The 21950-nt window shown below is 37.7% G+C and overlaps 1 protein-coding gene across 4 annotated transcripts; it reads left to right on the forward strand.

The window, feature by feature from the left end:
- The first annotated feature begins 740 nt into the window (after positions 1-740).
- LOC142985115 (uncharacterized) lies at positions 741-21188 on the forward strand. 4 transcript variants are annotated; one of them, XM_076133083.1, is made up of 7 exons: positions 741-1190; positions 2441-2548; positions 4997-5151; positions 5973-6108; positions 13253-13370; positions 14556-14717; positions 16125-21188. In XM_076133083.1, exons 1-7 carry the CDS (start codon positions 918-920, stop codon positions 17315-17317), a joined length of 2145 nt encoding a protein of 714 aa, XP_075989198.1. In that variant the 5' UTR covers positions 741-917; the 3' UTR covers positions 17318-21188. The 4 variants fall into 4 exon arrangements, with proteins under 4 accessions (XP_075989198.1, XP_075989200.1, XP_075989201.1 ...); XM_076133085.1 differs by lacking the exons at positions 741-1190; positions 2441-2548 and adding an exon at positions 3116-3176; XM_076133086.1 differs by lacking the exons at positions 741-1190; positions 2441-2548 and adding an exon at positions 3154-3213.
- The last annotated feature ends 762 nt before the right edge of the window (positions 21189-21950 follow it).

Below are 21950 nucleotides of genomic sequence, written 5' to 3' on the forward strand. Positions count from 1 at the left end.
TCGAACGTATATGAGAATTAATTAATTGAGTACATAAGTAGGTAGATCTTGCCTATTACATAAGGAGGATGTATATAAGATTTGCATCGCATTTTATTGTGCATAGAAACTCGACTGTATAACCTCGTTGTTATGTAAAGAGAATTTTCAGTCATTGCTCGAAGTATGGAAGTTAGGGTCATTGTCCTTTGTACCTCGGAAAGGATATAATTTGTATTATGCGTCCATTTGACCACTATAAACAAACTCCTATTGGCTAGTATTTATAAAGCTGGCCACCAGAATATTGACCAGCCAGTAGTAAAGACGTCAATATGTAACTTCAATGTGCAGTTCTTTTTTACAGGATTCGAACCTAAGACCACAAGGCACAAGCAGCAGTCAGAAGTCATACTTATTACCATTGCGCTGCAATTATATTTTAATTTCGTCGTAAGTCATGTTATCTCACATGCTTACAAAGTTACAAACTTATTTATGCGAAACGACCAAACACCACGAAGCCCAGGAGAGGAAATTACCATTTTAAACATTATAGTTAACATCCGGACTGTAATAACAAGCAGATGTTACTAGATTACGCCTCCATTATGCATTATTAAGTAATTTTAACTTATTTGTGATAAAATCATGAAGGATTAGAAAATAAATTAATCGACAAGTCCTTAGTCAGTCTATGTACGCACAGGTATTTCACAATTCAGCCTCGAACAATATACGCCGCGGGAAACTTGTAATTGCAACAAAAAAATCTCATCCGTTTGTTTCTACACAGTTCTTAATTTAACTTCGGTGAAAAACCACGTATATTATTATAATAACAATCAAATAATTATTATTTTTAGATTAAAACAAAATGATTTTCTAATTAAAAGTTTTGGTATATCCTCTGTCAAAATCCAAAAGCGCGGGAAAAAATGACGTTTAAAGTTTACTTTCTTTTTTTGTTTGTGTTAACGGAAGTCGCGCCATGGACAATAGATTTGCCGGAAGTGAGAAGATATTTATTTGAAAAACATGAAAAACACAAAGAAATGAGTAAAAATGAATACGATGATTATGTAAAGAATGATCGTAAATTCTACAGTAATATTCAAGGTAATAGCAAACATAATTCGGAACATCATAAGCATTATGATGGAGAGAAATACGCGAATGAGTTTGGATATCAGTCTTATATGGAGAAAAAAGTAAGTACTAGCAAAATGTATTCAAAATAGCGTTTAGCAAATAGCTGAACTGAAACTTTATATTATTTGTGGCGCAGTAGTAAAGAACACATTAGCAAAGTCCCCGAAGAGCAACTCAGTGCGAAAGTTATCTTTATAAAGAAATACAATTTTTAAAACATGCAAAATGTTTCGCGTGGGATTCGAACCCTACGCGCAGCGGTACCTAGCGGCCACAACTACAATGTCCACTAGTTTTGTTTCAGACACATATATCTTGTTATGTTTGGGCCAAACCTTGGGTTCGAACCCAAGACCTCCAACATCCAAGCCATACTTACTTAAAGATCTTTTATTGTAATTACAACTCTAGTCGTGAGAACCATAACACACATATTTTAACAGCCATTACAAAGACAACAATCTACCCATGCAATATTTAATTACTTAAAATTAAACGTCCATTTTAACTCCCAGCTTATTATGTTATTAACTACTTAGAAACTACTAGCAGCTGTTCGCGACTTCGTCCGCAAAATAATTTATAATCTTTAGGACTGTCATGGGGGTCGCTACCTAAGACCCCCAGCCACCATCTCGAAAAAATGGGGTTAAGGTCGGGGGTCAAGTGGCAACCCCACAATTTTGAACTTAAGCTTCTAGTGACCCCCACTACACGTCACAGAAAAAAAACAACATGAGAATTTGGAATGAACCTTTTACAAGTACAAGTTGAATAATTTTTCGTTAACCCAGTCCTTAATAAAACATTCATTACTTCTTCATACTTTTCGTCATCAACAATTATAATTATATTTCAGTCAATTTACACAAAACCAAATGAGTTATACACTAATTATCAATCATTTCTCATTAATCACCTGATGTATTGATAAATACCGGACGTAATTCCGTTCTGTGAGTATAACACGAAAACTTACGAAAAAGTGTTCATATCGAATTGGATACTAATTATTTTGTATGGGAATTTTATTTCACGCTAATTTTCTAACACGATATATTTTTGTTTAACTTTGAACCACAAAAAAAAATTAAACAAAAGTCGTAAGTTACCAGTAGCTACAATCCTTTGATTTGACATACGGAAATGTAAAATTCAAAAGCTGGCTATCGACGAGTTGTTCGCGTTCGAGCTACTATAATTTTAAGTTTATTGCCAAAAGAGAGACCCTAGACTTGCCTATGTTTCACAATATAGGTAGGTACCTAACTCCTTTTCTTTCCTTCATAATGTTTTTTATTGTATGCAGGTAAATGAAATAGTCCACGATGGAAGCATGTACCTTGAAGGACTCCGAAGATCTTTGGAAGAATACAGCAGGTTTCTAGAAAGCTGCAATCGACGAAACATGAGCATGGTAAGGAGCTTTCTTTAGCCAGTTTAATTGAAACCAGTCTACTGTGGTGTAGTAAGTTTATGTTAGGCGTAGGACTATAGGAGACACGGAGCAATCAAGTTTTTTAACTTTGTGCAACTACTGAGAATTTCTGACCAGAAAATAAATAAAAGTACAAAGAAATTCCATTAACGATCTAAATAACTTTTGTGTGCCTAATATTGCCGCAAGTAGTTGCAAAGAAAAAATAATGATTAAAAAAATACATTTACTGAAATAAATCGTGTTTCGGAACGTACCTACATCGTTGTTGCATCTTCGTCCTAATTATTTCCTAAATATTTTTTATTTATCTAGATTTAACTGTAATGTAGTTAAATAATATATAATAGTTACTGGTCGAAAAATTATAAAAAATACGTCTTTTAAAATATTTTTTGATTACTTTGCTATTAAGTTAAATTAGGAATTATTTATTTATTGGCGGAATTAGGCATAATGACATGTTAACCACCAAGCCTTGCAAAAAAAAATATCTGTCATTTACACCCCCACCTACGAACAACGTCTTCGTTCGCCATTTTTTCCCGAACGTTCGCCCATTTCATCTGTCGCAGTCTCAGGGAGCACTTGAAGCAGCATCGGACTGGTAGCTATGGGACAAACCCTCAACTATCTATACTCGGGTCATTATAAACGTGCTCGTTTTTTTCTCTCATTAATTTCGAATTAACGTTAACTTTGCCACGTGGAATGAAATATGGCGTCATTCCGATGCCGACGCGCCGCGATTTAAGTAATCCATGTTTGATATACTTTTTTATTCTGTGTTATAGGGATTCAGGTGTATTTTAAATAGATTTATTTCTGAGTATCTTTGCCGCGGATCCGCCGGCCTGCGTTGGGCCTAGGGCTCCAAATTGTAACAGTTTTTATTACATAAGTAGGTAGTTTGATATAGATGCGTATGCGCCGCGGTTGGAGGCGTCCGTCGGCTAACCACGTGATCTCAAGTCTTATATAGGGCTTTTGGTATTTCTCTAATTAATTTTAGATTATTCTTGATAGTATTTCGGTGTTTGGTAACGTGCCCGGTATATGACACGCTCGATGCGATGTAATCCATCTTTAATATACTTTTTAATCCACGTGTTATAGGAGTTTAGGTTTATTTTAAATACATTCTTCATACTAATTAGGTACATTATTTTCGCCGTGCCTCCGTAGGTCTGCGTTGGGGGCCTAGGGCTGCAAATTACGATTGATATTTATTACTATGGTAGGTAGTTTTGAATAGATGCGTCTGCGGCGCGGTCGGTAGCGTCCATCGGCTAACCACGTGTTCTCAAGCTAGATTCTTAGGTCTTATATAGGGCTTTTGGTATTTCACTAATTAATTTTAGATTATTCTTGATAGTAGTCCGGAGTTTGGTAACGTGCCCGGTATATGACACGCTCGCCGCGATGTAATCCATCTTTAATATACTTTTTAATCCACGTTTTATAGGAGTTAAGGTTTATTTTAAACTAGCTGACCCGCGCAACTTCGCTTGCGTCACATAAGAGAATCATAATTTTGTAACATTTTTCACTGGTACTCTGCTCCTATTGGTCGTAGCGTGATGATATATAGCCTATATCCTTCCTCGATGAATGGGCTATCTGACACTGTAAGAATTTTTCAAATCGGACCAGTAGTTCCCGAGATTAGCGCGTTCAAACAAACAAACAAACAATCAAACAAACAAACTCTTCAGCTTTATAATATTAGTATAGATTAGTATAGATTAGTATAGATACATTCTTCATACTAATTACATTATTTTCGCCTGCAAATTACGATTGATATTTATTAATATGGTAGGTAGTTTGAAATAGATGCGTTTGCGGCGCGGTCGGTAGCGTCCGTCGACAACCACGTGTTCTCAAGCTAGATTCTTAGGTCTTCCATAGTGCTATTAGTCTTTCTGAAGTTAAGTGTCGCGACATTGAAAATATCTCTCACAAAACCTTCGTTAACAATTTTAATTACTTGCTATCTTACATAGAATTCAAAATAATCTAGGATGCCTAAGTTATTTCTTGATTAAGAACGCGGGGAGTTTAGCGACCGATTCTTACGGTCACTTTTCAATCCTGTCTTCGACCACGGAGCCTCGGACCATGGAGTCTACCGTCAGGTACCGGTTAGCGAACCTCCTTACTACTCCGCTACTACTAACGGCAGCTCGCGACTTCGCCCGCGTGGACTTCTCTTTTCTCATTTTTGTTTTTATTTATAAGTTTTTACCATTAAAATTTAATTCAAATGCTTTCTTAGTACTCCTGTACACTTTCTAAGGAATCTTCATAGCAAATTTTTAGTTTCTACGCTCAGTAGTATCGGCTGTGCGTTGTCCATCAGTCAGTCAGTCGGTCAGTGAATCAGTCAGTCAGTAACTGAAGAGTTTTAATATAGTTTTCTTTCAGTTTCAGAACGCGACGGGTTCCAACTCAACATGGCAGTTTCCTTCGATGAACAGGACTGACTTCAATATGTCCATGTTCAACTCGACCAATATGGACACCATGAACACGACCACTCAGGGCTTCAACACTGACTGGAGGTCTTCGAATTCTACCGGGTATGGTTTCATTATTATTTGTAAGTCTTATTTTATCTCGAGACTGAGTCCCGGACATATGGAAGGCGTGCGTGGGGTTGAAGCCAACACGTAAGGCTTTTTTAACGTGGTCACCTCGCCGCAATAACCGTAGCGCCGCGTGTAGTTCCAATCACACCCGGGACTAATATTTGTGTGATGAGCACGAGTATCTGTTCTGAGCCTGTTTGTTAATGTATCTATATAAGTATGCATATAGAAGTATATAAGTATGGTTATCAGTTCTTTGGTTTTCATAGTCTGCTTGGTTTGGAACCATGTGACCGTGTGTGGGTTGTCTAATGATAATTATTTATTTTTATTTATATAATGCAGGATTCGTTTTTACGCCACGTGGTACGATCTTTACATGCTTCCTTTGCCTCATTCACATCGTCTGTCTCTATGGTGCAGTGGTTAGGGTCGTCACGCCGCTACCACTGCGACGGGAGGTCGTGGGTTTGATTCCCACACTGAACAATTATTTGTGCGATCCACAAAGTTGTTTCGGGTCTGGTTATACTTTGTGTCCGTTGTTTGTATGTTTGTTAAAGTCCCCGCGATACAAGAGCAATTCTCAGTGTGGGAGATGTTTTTTAATCTAAAAAAATACTAGTTACTAAGTAATATACTTTTGATGTTTATGTATAACTTTAATAAAAATAAATATTTTTAATTTAACCCATTAATGTCCCACTGCGGGGCAAGGGTCTCCTCTCGTAATGAGGTAGGGGTTAGGCCTTGAGTCCACTTTAATAAATGGTTTATCTAAATGAGATTAATTAAAATGGTTTTAACTCTAGGTATAACACCATGAATGGCCGTATGTCATGCGCGGAGGCCACGGAAAGCAGTGAAAAGGTCCGGAGATACGCAGACCTCGCCATGTGGGCCACGCGGAGACTGCAAGACATTGCATATGCAGAGAACTTTCAGAAGGTAAGACTGTCCTATTTACTTATAACATGTATCATTCATTCACTCACTTAAACACTTGTACAGTTGGTCAGTAATTTAAGATGTTAATTAATTTCAGGGAATTTAGTAATTTCAAGAGATAGGTAATTTCAGATTTTGTGCGATTTCAGTGTCTTTTTTTCAGGGAATTGTAGTAATTTAAGATGATAGGTAATTTCAGGAGTTTTTTATCGATTTCAGTATATGTTTAGTAATTTGAGGGATTTTAGTAATTTAAGATGTCATGTAGTTTCCGAAGATTTTTAGCGATTTCAGTATGTTTAATTTCAGGGAATTAAGTTTATTAATTAGAGATGATAGGTAATTCCAGATTTTTATTGACTTCAGTATAATATGTTAAGTAATTTCAGGGAATTTAGTAATTTAAGGAGATAAGTAATTTCAGGTGGTTTCGATTTTAGTATGTTTATTAGTTTCAGGAGATGTTTAATAATTTCTACTACTATAGGTTTTGAAGTTTCAGGACACCTTTAGTTTTCAGTAAGACATCTAGTAACAATTACGTTCAGATGATTAGTAATTTCAGTAACACGTTTAGTAACTACACAATACGCTTGCATTTTAGGAGATATTTAGTGATTTCAGGAGATGCTTGGTCATTTCAGGAGGCGTTTCGTTTTTCAGTTAGATGTCTTGTAATTTTAGATGGTTAGTGTTTTCAGCAGATGTGATTTCAAGAGATTATTAGTTATTTCAGTGGTTTTTATAGTCATTTCAGGAGACTAGACATTACTGGTTATTGTTTTGTATTTTCAGGACTTATTTAATAATTTCAGTTAGATGTCCGTAACTTCAGCGATTTGTTTCGTAATTTCAGGAGATGTCTAGTAATTTCAGGAGATGCCTAGTAATTTCAGGAGATGCCTAGTAATTTCAGGAGATGTCTAGTAATTTCAGGAGATGCCTAGTAATTTCAGGAGATGCCTAGTAATTTCAGGAGATGTCTAGTAATTTCAGGAGATGTCTAGTAATTTCAGGAGATGCCTAGTAATTTCAGGAGATGTCTAGTAATTTCAGGAGATGTCTAGTAATTTCAGGAGATGCCTAGTAATTTCAGGAGATGTCTAGTAATTTCAGGAGATGTCTAGTAATTTCAGGAGATGCCTAGTAATTTCAGGAGATGCCTAGTAATTTCAGGAGATCTCTAGTAATTTCAGGAGATGCCTAGTAATTTTAGGAGATGCCTAGTAATTTTAGGAGATGCCTAGTAGTTTCAGGAGGTTTAGTAAATTCAGGTCGTGCTGAGTATTTTCAGGAGGCGTCATGTAATTTCAGGAGATGTCTTGTAATTTCAGGAGAGGTCTTGTAATTTCTGGAGAGGTCTTGTAATTTCTGGAGAGGTCTTGTAATTTCAGGAGAGGTCTTGTAATTTCAGGAGAGGTCTTGTAATTTCAGGAGAGGTCTTTTAATTTCAGGAGATGTCTTGTAATTTCAGGAGAGGTCTTGTAATTTCTGGAGAGGTCTTGTAATTTCAGGAGAGGTCTTGTAATTTCAGGAGAGGTCTTGTAATTTCAGGAGAGGCCTTGTAATTTCAGGAGAGGTCTTGTAATTTCAGGAGAGGTCTTGTAATTTCAGGAGAGGTCTTGTATTTTCAGGAGAGGTCTTGTAATTTCAGGAGGTCGTTAGGAATTTCAGGAGAGGCGTAGTAATTTCAGATCGTGTTTAGTAAATTCAGGACTTGTTTAGTAATTTCAGGAGACAATAAAGATCATTCATTTTGGGCCTATTTTTGAAGTAAACTAGCCATTTAGACCAATAGTTAGTATGACACAAGTTGATCATTTTTAAGCATTCATTCATATCTGAGTATTCGTAAACATTATATATTCCTACAATTAACTATTTAATTTTAAAACACACTTATCAACTCATAAAGATATCGTCAGCGTATCATTTCGTCCTGTTCCTAGTACTATTTGATTGAAACTCCCTGCTGTAACGCACACAAACCGGAATTGTAACGTAGTCTCCTCGCTTCGAGACGAGCTCACGAACCGAGGTGCCGTGCGTGGTCGACTTACAGTTTCCGTACTAACGGATTCCCGCACCCTAGCTTGCGTCTCTTCGTCCGTTCCTCTCCCGCCGTCTGCGGGAGAAAGCCAAGCTGGGCGCGCCATGTTGATTCTCTCACCGTCTGTGTTCCTTCTGAACATGATTTTATTACACTATCAATGATTTATGCCTAATATAAATATTGTTGAAACTATTTATTGATTGAAAGAGTGGCCAGTTTATTGCCAGCTCTTTTTACATTAAATTCACTCTGTGTCAGAAATACAGTTAAAACCATTTATTGATTGAAAGAGTGGCCAGCAGTTGCCAGCTCTTCTCATTTACTTACCCTTTCGGTAAATTCACTCTGTATCATTGACTATCATAAGTGTCAGCATTTGACCCAAATGAGTGAATGATTTGATTTTTGCTTGAACCAGTACCACCATTTTTTTAAGTGGGGAATGCATTTTGCATTTACCTGCACACTGGGTGGAGTACCGCTATGTGGGACTTTCCCGTCACTAGTACGGGGATACTCACATGACCGCTAGGTGTCCTCTTGACCTATTGGGCTGCGTGTGGCGGGATGACAACTTAGGGTACTCCTTACGAGAGGTACCCGCCGCATCCGAGATTGCTCCACATGCCGACTAGCCTTAGCTGGTTGATGGTGTCGCCATAGTTGCAGCCCGAGGTCCTCGCTAATAGGGATGCACTGGCTGTCGTAAGACGGCGACGGTACCAACTTCGCACGTTCCCTCGACCTTCTTCCGCAGACGACGGAAGGGAAACGGACTAAAAGGCGTTAGCTAGGGTGCGGAAATCCGTAATCTTCACGGAAACTGCAATTCGACCACTCACACACCGCGGTCCTTGGGTTCGTCTCGAGGCGTTCCGATTCAGACTAGTGTGCGTTATAGCAGGGAGTTTCATGCAAATAGTACCAGGAACAGGTCCTGATGACTCCCTGACGATACCTTTCAGAGTTGATACGTGTGCTACGTACTAACTTCAGAGCAGTCGCTGCAATGACAATTGCTTCAGATAGTTAAGTTTCCCAACTTTCAGATATGAATGAATGTATGAAAATGATGAATCTTCAAACTTGTATAACTTAGCTCAAGGCGATCCTACAACTTTTGTGCCTATAATGGCTAGTTCTATCGATATGTGCCATTTTATTTTACTGACAAAAAAGGCCAGTAATGATCAATCTTGAATGATCTCCTTTCAGGAGATGTTTAGTAACCTTAGATCGATCTTTAGTAATTTCAGGAGGCATTATGTAATTTCTGTAGGATGTCTAATCGTTTTTGAAGATATTTTATAATTGCAGTGATATGTCCAGTACTTTCAGGAGACGTAAGTAGTTTCTGGTTATTGTTTAGTAATTTCAGGATAATAATATGTATAGTTTCAGAAGACAGCTAACAATTTCAGGAGATAAATAGTGATTTCACGAGGCGTTTAGTAATTTAAGTGAATTGTCTTGTAATTTCAGCAGATTTTTGGTATTTTCAGTGAAGTGTGTAGTATTTTCAGGGTTTGTTGTCATTTCATGAGTGGTTTAACAATTCCTGGAGATGTTTAGTTATTTCAGTGAGATGTCTAGAAAATTTCAGGAGATGTTTGACGTTTCAGGTGATTAGTATACTTCAGAGAGTTCTAGTAAATTCTCTGGATGTCTAGAATTTTCAGATGTTCTAGTATTTTCAGGTGATATGTAGTATATTTCAGTCGTGTTGTAATTTCAGTGGATGTCAAGAAATTTCAGATGTTCTAGTATTTTCAGGCAATGAGCAGTATATTTCAGTGGGATGTCAAGAATTTTTACGATGTTTTAATATTTTCAGGAGACGTTTTGTAATTACAGGAGGCGATTAATAATTTCAGATGTTTAGTAATCTCGGGGCAATAAGTTGTGTTAGTAACATGTTTAAAAGCTAGTAGTTCGGGAGGCATTAATTGATTTCTGGAGATAAATAGTAATTTCAGGAGATATATAGCAATTTCAGTAAGTTGTGTAGTAATTAGTTTAACTGCACGTTTGGCGCAGTGGTTTAAGCGGTCACCTCGCCGCAACAACCGTAGCACCGCGTGTGGTGGGTTCGAATCCCACCCGGGACAAATCTTTGTGTGATGAGCACGAGTATTTGTTCTGAGCCTGGATGTCAATTTATCTATATAAGTATGTATTTAGAAGTATATATGTATGTTTATCAGTTGTCTGATTACAGTACAAGCTCTGCTTAGTTTGGAATCAAATGACCGTGTGTGAGTTGTCCAATAATATTCATTTTATTTTTAATTTCAGTCACTTGTCAACTAATTTCAGCAGATGACTAGTTTTTCGAGATGTATAGTAATTTCATTGGGGTGTTTAGTAATTTCAGGAGGTATAATAATTTTAGATGTTGAGTAATTTCAGTGGTATGATAAGAAATTTCAGTGACTATTCTAGAAATTAGAGTAATACGTCTGAATATTTCGGGAGGGGTTTCGTGATTTCAGGAGAATGTCAAGTCGTTTTAGAAGGTGTTAAATAATTTCAGAAATATGTCCGGTGCTTTCAGGAGACGTGTAGTAGTTTGAGATAATATGTAGTGGATTCCGGAAATATTTCCTAAGTTCACGAGTTTCCTGGTAATTTCAGATGTCCAGTAATTTCGGAGATATAATTTCAGATGATATGTCCAGTAATTTCAGGAGACTACGTTGTTTCTGGTTATTGTTTAGTAATTTCAGGAGTTGTTTAGTAATTTCAGGAAATGTCTAGTTTCAGGAGACAGTTTATAGTATTTTCAGTATGTTGTCATTTCATGTTTGGTTTAGTAATTACTAAATTTCAGGAGATGATTTCTTGAGGCGTTAAGATTTAGAGGCGTTTAGTGGTTTAGTAATATTTGGAGAGGTTTAGTTCTTTCAGGAGGCGTTTAGGAATTTTAGTAATAATTTTAAATAATTTCATAAGTTGTCTTTTAACTTCAGATGTCGGCTAGATCAACTAGAGATTTTTAGAAATTTCAGCAAAGCCTTATTTTAGTTGTTCAGTAATTTTGAGCGGAATAGTTGTTTATTAATTAGTAAGAATCCTATTCATTTAAGAATGTCAACTAGTTCCGGGATGCGCTAAGTTCTTTCAAATGTTTATTTAGTAACGTCAGTAAACTGAAGAGTTATTTCAAGAGACGTTTAGTCTTTGGCTACGACAGACATTGGCTACGACAGACTTATGCTACGACAGACTTATGCTACGACAGACTTATGCTACGACAGACTTATGCTACGACAGACTTATGCTACGACAGACTTATGCTACGACAGACTTATGCTACGACAGACTTTGGCTACGACAGACTTATGCTACGACAGACTTATGCTACGACAGACTTATGCTACGACAGACTTATGCTACGACAGACTTTGGCTACGACAGACTTATGCTACGACAGACATTGGCTACGACCGACAGTGGCTACGACACACTTTGGCTACGACAGACTTATGCTACGACAGACATTGGCTACGACCGACAGTGGCTACGACACACTTTGGCTACGACAGGCTTATGCTACGACAGACATTGGCTACGACCGACAGTGGCTACGACACACTTTGGCTACGACAGACTTATGCTACGACAGACTTTGGCTGCGACAGACTTTATCTACGACAGACTTATGCTACGACTGACTTATGCTACGACTGACTTATGCTACGACTGACTTATGCTACGATGGACTTATGCTACGACAGACTTATGCTACGACTGACTTATGCTACGACTGACTTATGCTACGATGGACTTATGCTACGACAGACTTATGCTACGACAGACTTATGCTACGACAGACTTATGCTACGACAGACTTATGCTACGACAGACTTATGCTACGATGGACGTTGGCTGCGACAGACTTTATCTACGACAGACATTGGCTACGACAGACATTGGCTCCGACCGACAGTGGCTACGACAGACTTTGGCTACGACCGAATTTGTCTACGACCGACGTGGTCTACGACCGACATTGGCTACGAGCGACTTTGACTACGGCCGACTCTGGCTACGACCGACTTTGGCTAGGACAGCCTACGGCTGGGACAGACTACGGCTACGACAAACTACGGCTACGACTGACTACGGCTACGACTGACTATGGCTACGTACGACTGACTACGGCTACGACTGACTACGGCTACGACCGACTTTGGCTACGACTGACTTTGGCTACGACTGACTTCTCAATCATTTTCTCATTCATTACATTCACTAATATATTAATTCATTCATCCATTCAATTGTTAATTCACTTATCCGTTCACTCTTTCATTCAATCATTCACTCGTTTATTCACTCGCTAACTCCACCACTCATTCACTCACTAACACACTCAATCACTCATTCTTTCACTCTTTTTGCCTCACTCACTCAACGCCGCTACGCCCTAACTCGACTACTCACTTATTCACTCACACATCACTAATTTCCACACTTGTTACCTCATTCGCTAACCCAATAACTTAACCACTCACTCATTCATTCACTTTTTAATTATTTACGCTGACACACACTCGGTCTTTCAGTAACTCAGTCACCCCTCCCCTCAGACCGGGGGGCGACGCATAAGACATAAAACAATTATGATTAAAACTCTTCCGTTACTAACTGGCTGATGGACAACGCACAGTCGAAACTACTGAGCGTACAAACTTGATATTTGCTGTTGTTGTTTGTCGTATGGTTAGTGGTCAACCTAGTGTCAATGTTGTTCAAGCCGCCCGAGAGGCCTTTGACATGGCTTAACGACTATATCTTAGTAGAAAACAGCCGGGACCGACTTTTTACGTGCCCTCCGAAGCACGGGGACGCCCAGTTCAAATACCACTATGCGGTCACCCATCTATGGAATGACCGTGCCAACGGTTGCTTAACCCACAGATCGTTGACCGACCGTTGAGCGCAACTGGCTATGAACATTCCTTAGTAAGTGTAGAGGAGCACTAAGAGAAGATTTTTGGAAATTCATCCCTAAAGGAGGTGGTCCAAGGTGGCAAAGCCGCGGGCGGATAGTTAGTTTCATAAATAATAACACTTGTTTCTGTTTAGACTGACCAGTACGAGGAAAACGAGTTAATTTTGAAGCTGGCCTGGTTCCTCGACCAGCTCGCGTTGCTGACGGGCTACGAGCCTCACCACACGAGATACAACTACCCAGTGTCTACTTGTGAGTATAACTTATTTACATACTAGCTCTTACCCGCGACTTCGTCCGCCATTTTCCTTTGGGAATGCGTCATTTTCCTGGGGTAAAAAGTAGCCTATGTCCTTTCTCGGGTATTAAAATATGTCCATACCAAATTTCATGCAAATTGGTTCAGTCGTTTAGGCGTGATTGAGTAACAGACAGACAGTTACTTTCGCATTTATAATATTAGTATGGATTACTTCGGGGAAAAAGTCTTTTCGCATTATAGTATGTATGAACTTGTAATAAAATCTCTTTGGCTTCAACAATCACAAATGAGTGCACGGTTCATTAGGTTTCTTTCAGTGAGCTCGTGAGGTACCCAAATATCGAGCTTTTTGTGTAGAGAAAAGATTTTATTACAAGTTCATACATACTATAATGCGAAAAGACTTTTTCCCCGACCTAATACATACATAGAGAAGCCCGTGGCTTAGTTAACATCGGCCGGCTATATTTACATACATACATAATAGCTTAGTTAACAACAGCCGCGCGGATCGATTTCTGAAGTTAAGCTACGCTTGCCGTTCTGTGGGTGGGTGACCATCTTATACATATCGAGTTCTTATGGAAGGCATGTTAAATTGTGGCTCCCGGATCATTTACAAAGATCTTTATGGGTGATGTTGGTTTTAAGGGAAATATGGAAGTAATTAATGGGAAGACGTATGAGAATAAAGAATAATAATAAAGCATTTAATTGTTACTAACAATTTACTAATTAATACATGTTTGGTGATAAAATTATGGGTATATTTTTAAAGAACGTATACGCAAGTATAAAAGGGCAGTGATAGCCGAGTGGTATAAGTTGACACCCCAATCAAGTGGCTGCAGGTTCGAACCCGAGGCAACACACCAATGACTTTTCGAAGTTATGTGTGTATTAGAAATAATTATCACTTGCTGTAACGGTGAAGGAAAACATTGTGAGGAAACCTTGCATGCCTAAAATTTGTTAAATACATTTATTGAGGGCATGCAAAGTCCTCAACCAGCACTTGGTCAGCGTGGTGGACTGAAGGCCAGGAACACCTCCCTCATTACGGGAGGAGACCCTTGCCCAGCAGTGGGACATTAAATTTGTTATTTTTACTATACGCAAGTTGTCATTTTATCGTAGCAAAACATGCACTAACATCTACATTAATACAATTTCAGCGACGACCACGTCCCCGTCCCCGGCCACCCTGGTCCCGCAGACCCCAGAGCTGGTGAAGTTCCTCATCAACTGCGTGAAGGCCAACTCCTCAGTGCCAGCCACCGTCCGCTGCCGGTACCCCCTCGCCCTGCCTGATATGGCGGCACAGATCGCTAATGGAGGTACGAATCTTTGTATTTTAAAATCAAAATCAAATGATTTATTAATTTAGGTCAAATATTGACACTTACGATAGTCGTTACAATTACTGAATCTACCACTAGCTCGGAAAGGGGGAAGAGCCTTATGAGAAGAGCTAGCAACAAACTCACGGCCACTGGGAATCGACCTGAGCGGCGTGGCGACCTTAACCTCTGCACTATGGAGGCAATCTTTACTGTCTATAGTAGTTTGACTGCCTCCGTGACGCAGAGGTTTAGGTCACCACGCCGCTACCATTGCGTCGAGAGGTCGTGGGTTCGATTCCCACACGAAACAGTTATTTGTGCGTTCCACAAATATTTGTTTCGGGTCTGGTTGTACTTTGTGTCCGTTGTTTGTATGTTTGTTAAAGTCCCCGCGACACAAGAAGAATTCTTAGTGCCCTGCCTTACTAGAACGCCATGGCGTCTGGCTACGTATCCAAGCAGTTAATATTGAAATGTATGTGCCGTGGCGACGGTGTGGCAACGTGACATTTCAATACTAACTACTTGGATAGGTAGCCAGCGACGCCGCCATGGCGTCCTAGTGAGGCAAGGCTCTTAAAAACATACAAACAACGGACACAAAGTACAACCAGACCCGAAATAACTATTTGTGGAACGCACAAATAATTGTTCTCTGTGATAATCTAGCCCACGACCTCCCGATGCATTTGTAGTGGTTTGATGGCCTTAATCACTGCGCCACGAAAGCAGTCAAACTACTATAGACAAGACTGCCTCCGTGGTGCAGTAGTTAAGGTCACCACGACGCTAAGGTCGTGGGTTCGATTCCCGCAGGCGACAAATATTTGTATGTATTAAGTATGCAGTTCTATGTGATCTATTCGAGTACTTTGTGGTCTTTGCTTATATGTTTAAACAAGCCTACGTTAAATAAGACGTTAAGAGCAGAAATTCCGTATGTTATAATTTGATTTAAATGCACGTTTGTCGCAGTGGTTAACGTGGTCACCTCGCCGCAATAACCGTAGCGCCGCGTGTGGTTCCAATCACACCCGGGACTAATATTTGTGTGATGAGCACGAGTATCTGTTCTGAGTATATTAATGTATCTATATAAGTACTAGCGGACCCGACAGACGTTGTCCTGTCTACACGTCTTTAATTTGAAAATTTTAAACTTTGTTTAATAATCTAAACCATTCTCAGATCCCCTTGAACACACACAAAAAAATTCATCAAAATCGGTCCAGTCGTTTAAGAGAAGTTTAGTGACATACACACTTACAGAAGATTTATATATATATAAAGATGTATTTACAAGTATATTAGTTGTCTAGTTACAGTACAAGCTCTCCTTAGTTTGGAACCAAATGACCGTGTGTGAATTGTTACAATAATATTTATTTATTTACATTTCAGGAACAACGACGCAGCCACCTGACTCTCAACTTCAATCCGGGAGCAACGTGGTGCCAATTCAAGACAGCACAGCACAGCAATCATCTGAACTACTAATCACTGCAGAAAACTTCAGAAACCCTCATAAAATTACCAAAAGGAGCCCCAAACCTGAAGAATACTACGTGCCCATACCTATTCATGAAAAACCGAAACCAATTGTCGATTTTATAGTGAAAAAACTGTCTAATTTAAAAGCTATTGTCAAAAATGTTAAGAAACACGCCGTGGCTGACTTTGCGACACAATTAGCAGTACATAAGCAGTTACATAAGCGATCTATAGACAATTTAATCGAAAAAAGATCAATCGATAGCAATTCTCTGTTAAATATTTTGAAAAATTTCACAAAAGATATTGTTATGTTCGTTAAGCCTGTTCAAGTCGCGACAATTCACTTGCCAGCATTAGACGCGTCTATAGTTAATACGAAATCTTTCAAAAAACGCTCCATTGATGATTCTAAAATGACTTATGTTGAAATACTCGAAAATGCTGTTAATTCTATCAAAAAGCGTTCGACTAGCGACCCGTTGACGAAATTAGCTAATTATTACGTTAAATACAAAGTTTGGGACAGTTCTAACCCTTTACAGAAAACTAATCATAAAATGTCCAGTAATTTTGATGTAAACAATCATATTTTATCAAAAAGATCATTGTTTCACAAAAAGCACCGCCATTTTCAATTAAAACCGTTCGGTTTGATTCGTCTATGGCACAAGAAAAAACATTCAACTAAAAAAGGTAAAAAAATACAACATTATTTGACCAATATATTTGATAAAAAGCATAAAAAATTAGGTAAATTCCCACATAAATTATTTAAAAGGGATTTAAATAATGATTTAAATAAAATTGTTGATAGCCCGCGTAAACTTCACAGTACTGTCAAAAGGTCATTGCACTACGAACATATGTATTTGCCGCGCTATCCCGAGAATCCTGTAGGCGACATTAGCTACTATGTCAAAAATAAAGACGGTCGGAACTATAATCCTAGTTTGTTACAAGCTGCTCAAGTGAGGTTAGCGTTAGAACAGGCTTTTCAAACGGGAAATATACTTGTTATTCAAAGATACGGGTCTAATTATAATCCGGCGAATCCCGCGCCATTTTATACCGGCGTTTTGGCGGGAGCAGCTGATTCATAAGTCGTCCGTTTAAAGTAGGTAATTTAGGACTTAGGGATGCCCAAAACTGTGTGTTATATCGATGTATCGCGTCGCAACTGTATCATATTTGTTTGTATTGATATTATGACTTCCCCTTGTATCAATATATCGTATTATAACCTTATCTCATGCAGATAGACAGCCGCTGCATGTAAAATACTGGTATTCAGCTGCATCCGGTGAGACTGGTAGCCGACTCCAACATAGTTTGGAAAAAAGGCTAGACTGATATATAACCGTATCTCATACATTTCGAGAAGCGTTAAAATTAACATTTTATTTATATCTGATGATAAATGCAAAAGACTATTAATTGTAATAATTCTACATAGTATATTGTTTATTTGTTAAATAAACAAAATATATCGTTATTATTCGATAATCAATTTTGTCAGAGCTATATATTATTACGAATTACAGTGTTCTATGAACATAAACTGTACCTATATAGAACATCATTTCATTATAATATAGTAGGAGTTTTAAAGTTATAAATAATAAATCATAGTCAAACTTCGCTTCGCTGATTTAGATATTTTATAAGACTACGATATATCGAAACATAATTTATTATGTATGGTCAAAACATCGTGTTAAATATCGATATATGGTATTGTAATGGGCATCCCTACTTTAGACCTTAGTATCTAATTTTGTATCTAAATAATATCTGAATTTAAATCGAAACTGTCTCAATTAGGATTATATTAGTTATTAGGTACCCGTAGATCGGGGTGACTTTAAATGTAAACTATACTCTGTCCATTATATTTATCAGTCTTTTGACAGCTCGCGCTCATAAAATTTTGTATGCTGACGTGAAAATGTCATACAAATTATTTTTGTACTTTATGGTCGGTACCCCCCACTTCGTGATGCGTTTTACACATATAGTGATTACTACGATTAGCGATTGTGCTACCGATTAAAAATAATCTGTAAAAATCAATGCTACGAGTATTAAATCTGCTAAAGAAATACTCTTCTAAAATGTTATTAAGGTGTAGTTAATGTCATTTAAACCTTCATACAATAACATTATTTTCTTAGTTTATGGCATACAAACAAACAATTAATATTGTTTAATTTATTTTATTTAACAACTTTCAAATTTCTGTTATTTGAAAGTTCTTAAATAAAATATTAAATCAAAATGTAATTTTTAAATCCATTATTAGTTTACTTAGGTATTATAGGTACGTAAATCGATTAATGATAGTACTTTAATCGGAATGGTATAGAATTCGAGAATCTTTGTCTGTCAAATGACTGTTAATATAATGAACAGAGAGTAGTGGATGTTTTTATATTGCCCAAAGAAAAAGACATTCGTACAGTGCCCCAGCCGCACTATCGCGTCCATGATTTTCTCTTGCTGTGTGCCTGTAACGCATATATATACGCGTTTGTAAAACGTTCGCTAAATGCCCTTGACGCGTCTGTGCGTTTGAACAAAATCTAATATATAAAATTCTCGCGTCACAGTTTTCGTTGCCATGCTCCTCCGAAACGGCTTGACCGATTCTCATGAAATTTTGTAAGCATATTGAGTAGGTCTGAGAATCGGCCAACATCTATTTTTCATATATCCCTAAGTGACACATTTTTTAAATTTATATTGTAAAACAACGTTTGCCGGGTCAGCTAGTAAGCATAAATAATTAAATTATTATCCAAACTTAGCCTGTGCCCACTACAGCAAACTAAATTCGATCTAAAGTAAGATTTTAAATATATGTATTTTGTTATAACTTCGCGACTCCAGTATCTCTTCCCAAGTATAGTACCTGTAGATTCACGTTTCTATAAAAACATTGGTTTATATATTAATAAATTTTATATATTAATTCCATATTTACAGTAAACTTGGGTAACTTTGAATCATTTGGGTAACATTGAACGTGGAAATTTGAACTAGTTTCGATTATTTTTTCATATGAAACCAACACAATTGATAAAAGTTTGCAAAACAAAATGAATCAATTCAAATTCCCACGTTCAATGTTACCCAAATGATTCAAAGTTACCCAAATTGACTGTAAGTAATTGGCAAATTAAATAAATATATAAAATATTTTAAATTTAAAAGTACGTAATGTTAAAGTCCATGTACACGTTGTCCTTCTGACTATGAGACCAACTAGGAAGTACCCTTATACTCTTTCAAACAAAAAGCATTTTACAAATCGATCCAGGCGTCTAAAGCTGGGTACTCACACACGGTATTACTCGATAGTATTACTCGAATTCAAGTAAAAATCAATGTGTGGACCGCAAAACTCACAGCTCGAAGGCTCGCATCGAGCCGGCTCGATGGAATTAAATAAAACTAATTTCCTTCGCACTTACTCGAAGCGAGCCGTCGAGCTTGACTCAAGCGTGTGTACGTAACCGCGAGTGGCGCGATTCGAGCGTCAGTCCGCCATTGATGATCGTCGTGAAAACACGTGTAGAATAAAAAAATGGATTTACGAGTTTATTCCAAAGGTTTATTCTTCTTCCTTTCATTTTCTTTAATTCTTTTATAATTAAGAACTGCGAGACTTGCTAAATACAGCCACCGTTTCCTTTGTAGCACAGACATCCTTTGGCTCGAACGGACCGGTGAATACTGAACGGTGCGCCTCACTCGATAGATAAATGCTGAATGTGTGGACGAAAGCCCATGCCATGGGTTTTACTCGACAGTTTAGCTCGATCGAGTAAAACCCTGTGTGAGTACGGAGCTTTAGAGTAATCGGGCAACATATTTTTTATGAATCCGACGAATTGAGAACATCCTCCTTTTTAGAAGTCTAAGTAAGACTGTTTTGGTGAGCACAGACCTTTCCTCATTATATGTAGTAACAAAATACACCTAACTAAGAATAGGTTGTCCGGAACAATAGACGCACAGTCGCGTCGGCGGCACTCGGTTATGGCAAGAGCAAAATGTATGAAACGCGCATATGCGTCGAGGGCACTTATACTCTGTATATTATATTATCAGTCTTTTAACAGCTTACGCTCATAAAGTTTTATATTGCTGACGTGAAAATGTCATACAAGTTATATTTTTACTTCATGGATGGATACCGCCAACTTAATGATGAATAAGTATATAATGATTTCTACGATTGTGCCACCGATTAAAAATAAATAATCGATAGAAATCGGTGCTACGAGTATCAAATCTTAAAAATACTTTTCTATAATGTTATTAAGGTGTAGTTAATATGTTATTTAAATATGTAGATAAATATAAAGACTCCATATAATAACATTATCTTCTTAATTTATGGCATACAAATAAGTCAATTAGGATGGTTTAATTAAACTAAGGCAATATTAAATCAATATGTAAATTTCTATATTATTAGTTTACGTAGGTATTATAGGTACGTAATTCGGATAATGATAGTACTATAATCGGAATGATATAGAATTTGAGAATCTTTAGGACATCACTTAGTACGTCAATCGTCAAACTGTCCAAAGACTGATAATATCAGGTTGGGGAAAGTCTTTTCACATTATAGTATGTATGAACTTGTAATAAAATCTTTTCTCTACACAAAAAAGCTCGATATTTGGGTACCTCACGAGCTCACTGAAAGAAACCTAATGAACCGTGTACTCATTTGTAATTATTGAAGCCAAAAATATTTTATATCAAGTCCATACATATTAGGGTCGGCGCAAACGGGTCACCGACCACAGCCACTGGTGGCCAGCGACACCCACTTAACACGTTTTTCCATATATTTTGTATAGACACACCCCGCACTCGTGTAGCCGGTGGCGGCCACTCGCTAATGCGAAAAGACTTTTTCCCCGACCTAATATAATAGACAGAGTGTAGTGTTGAATTACGAAACGCACAGACGCGTCGGGGGCACTGTATGCGCTAGGCAGAGAATACGTTAAGGCCAATTACATTATTTAAAATGCTACAAGTTTATTCATAGCGCTATTGTATCCGTCAGAATGGCCGATCTATGGCTTCCAAATAAATCATAAATGATTTATATAAATTTACGGAAAATGTACGTATTTGCACTCAAATATGTGTAAATATACGTTTTCGTATGCGTAGCAGTCGTTATATTAAAGTGAGTTGCTATCCTGATGTCAGGTTGACGGATGAGTTCTAATCCAATTAAGTAATTTCAAATCTGACTTATGCAATAATTTCCGTACATTTATATAAATTATTTATGACTAGCTGACCCGCGTAACTTCGCTTGCGTCCAATAAGAGAGAATGGGTGAAATTTTTCCCCGTTTTTATAACATTAATTACTGATACTCTGCTCCTTTTGGTCGTAGCGTGATGATATATAGCCTATGTCCTTTCTCGGGTATCAAAATATCTCCATACCAAATTTCATGCGAATTGGTTCAGTAGTTTAGGCGTGCTTGAGTAACAGACAGACAGACAGACAGACAGTTACTTTCGCATTTATAATATTAGTATGGATTTATTTGGAAGTCATACATCCGCCATTCTGACGGATACGCGCTATTTAGTACCAAGAACCGAAAAACTTAACTCATCGCTAGCTTTTCATAATAGTTATTTCTGTAATCAAATAATTTCCAAATTTCCCTAAAGTAACCCCCATTCTATGATA

This window comes from Anticarsia gemmatalis, chromosome 29, assembly GCF_050436995.1.
Source record: "Anticarsia gemmatalis isolate Benzon Research Colony breed Stoneville strain chromosome 29, ilAntGemm2 primary, whole genome shotgun sequence".
NCBI classification, from domain to species: Eukaryota; Metazoa; Arthropoda; class Insecta; order Lepidoptera; family Erebidae; genus Anticarsia; species Anticarsia gemmatalis.

Excerpts from the sequence above, each read along its gene's own strand:
- LOC142985115 (XM_076133083.1), top strand. The coding sequence starts at position 918 with ATGACGTTTAAAGTTTACTTTCTTTTTTTGTTTGTGTTAACGGAAGTC. Across the intron at positions 1,191-2,440 it reads AGTCTTATATGGAGAAAAAA|GTAAATGAAATAGTCCACGA; the intron begins GTAAGTACTAGC and ends TATTGTATGCAG. Across the intron at positions 6,109-13,252 it reads ATGCAGAGAACTTTCAGAAG|ACTGACCAGTACGAGGAAAA; the intron begins GTAAGACTGTCC and ends GTTTCTGTTTAG.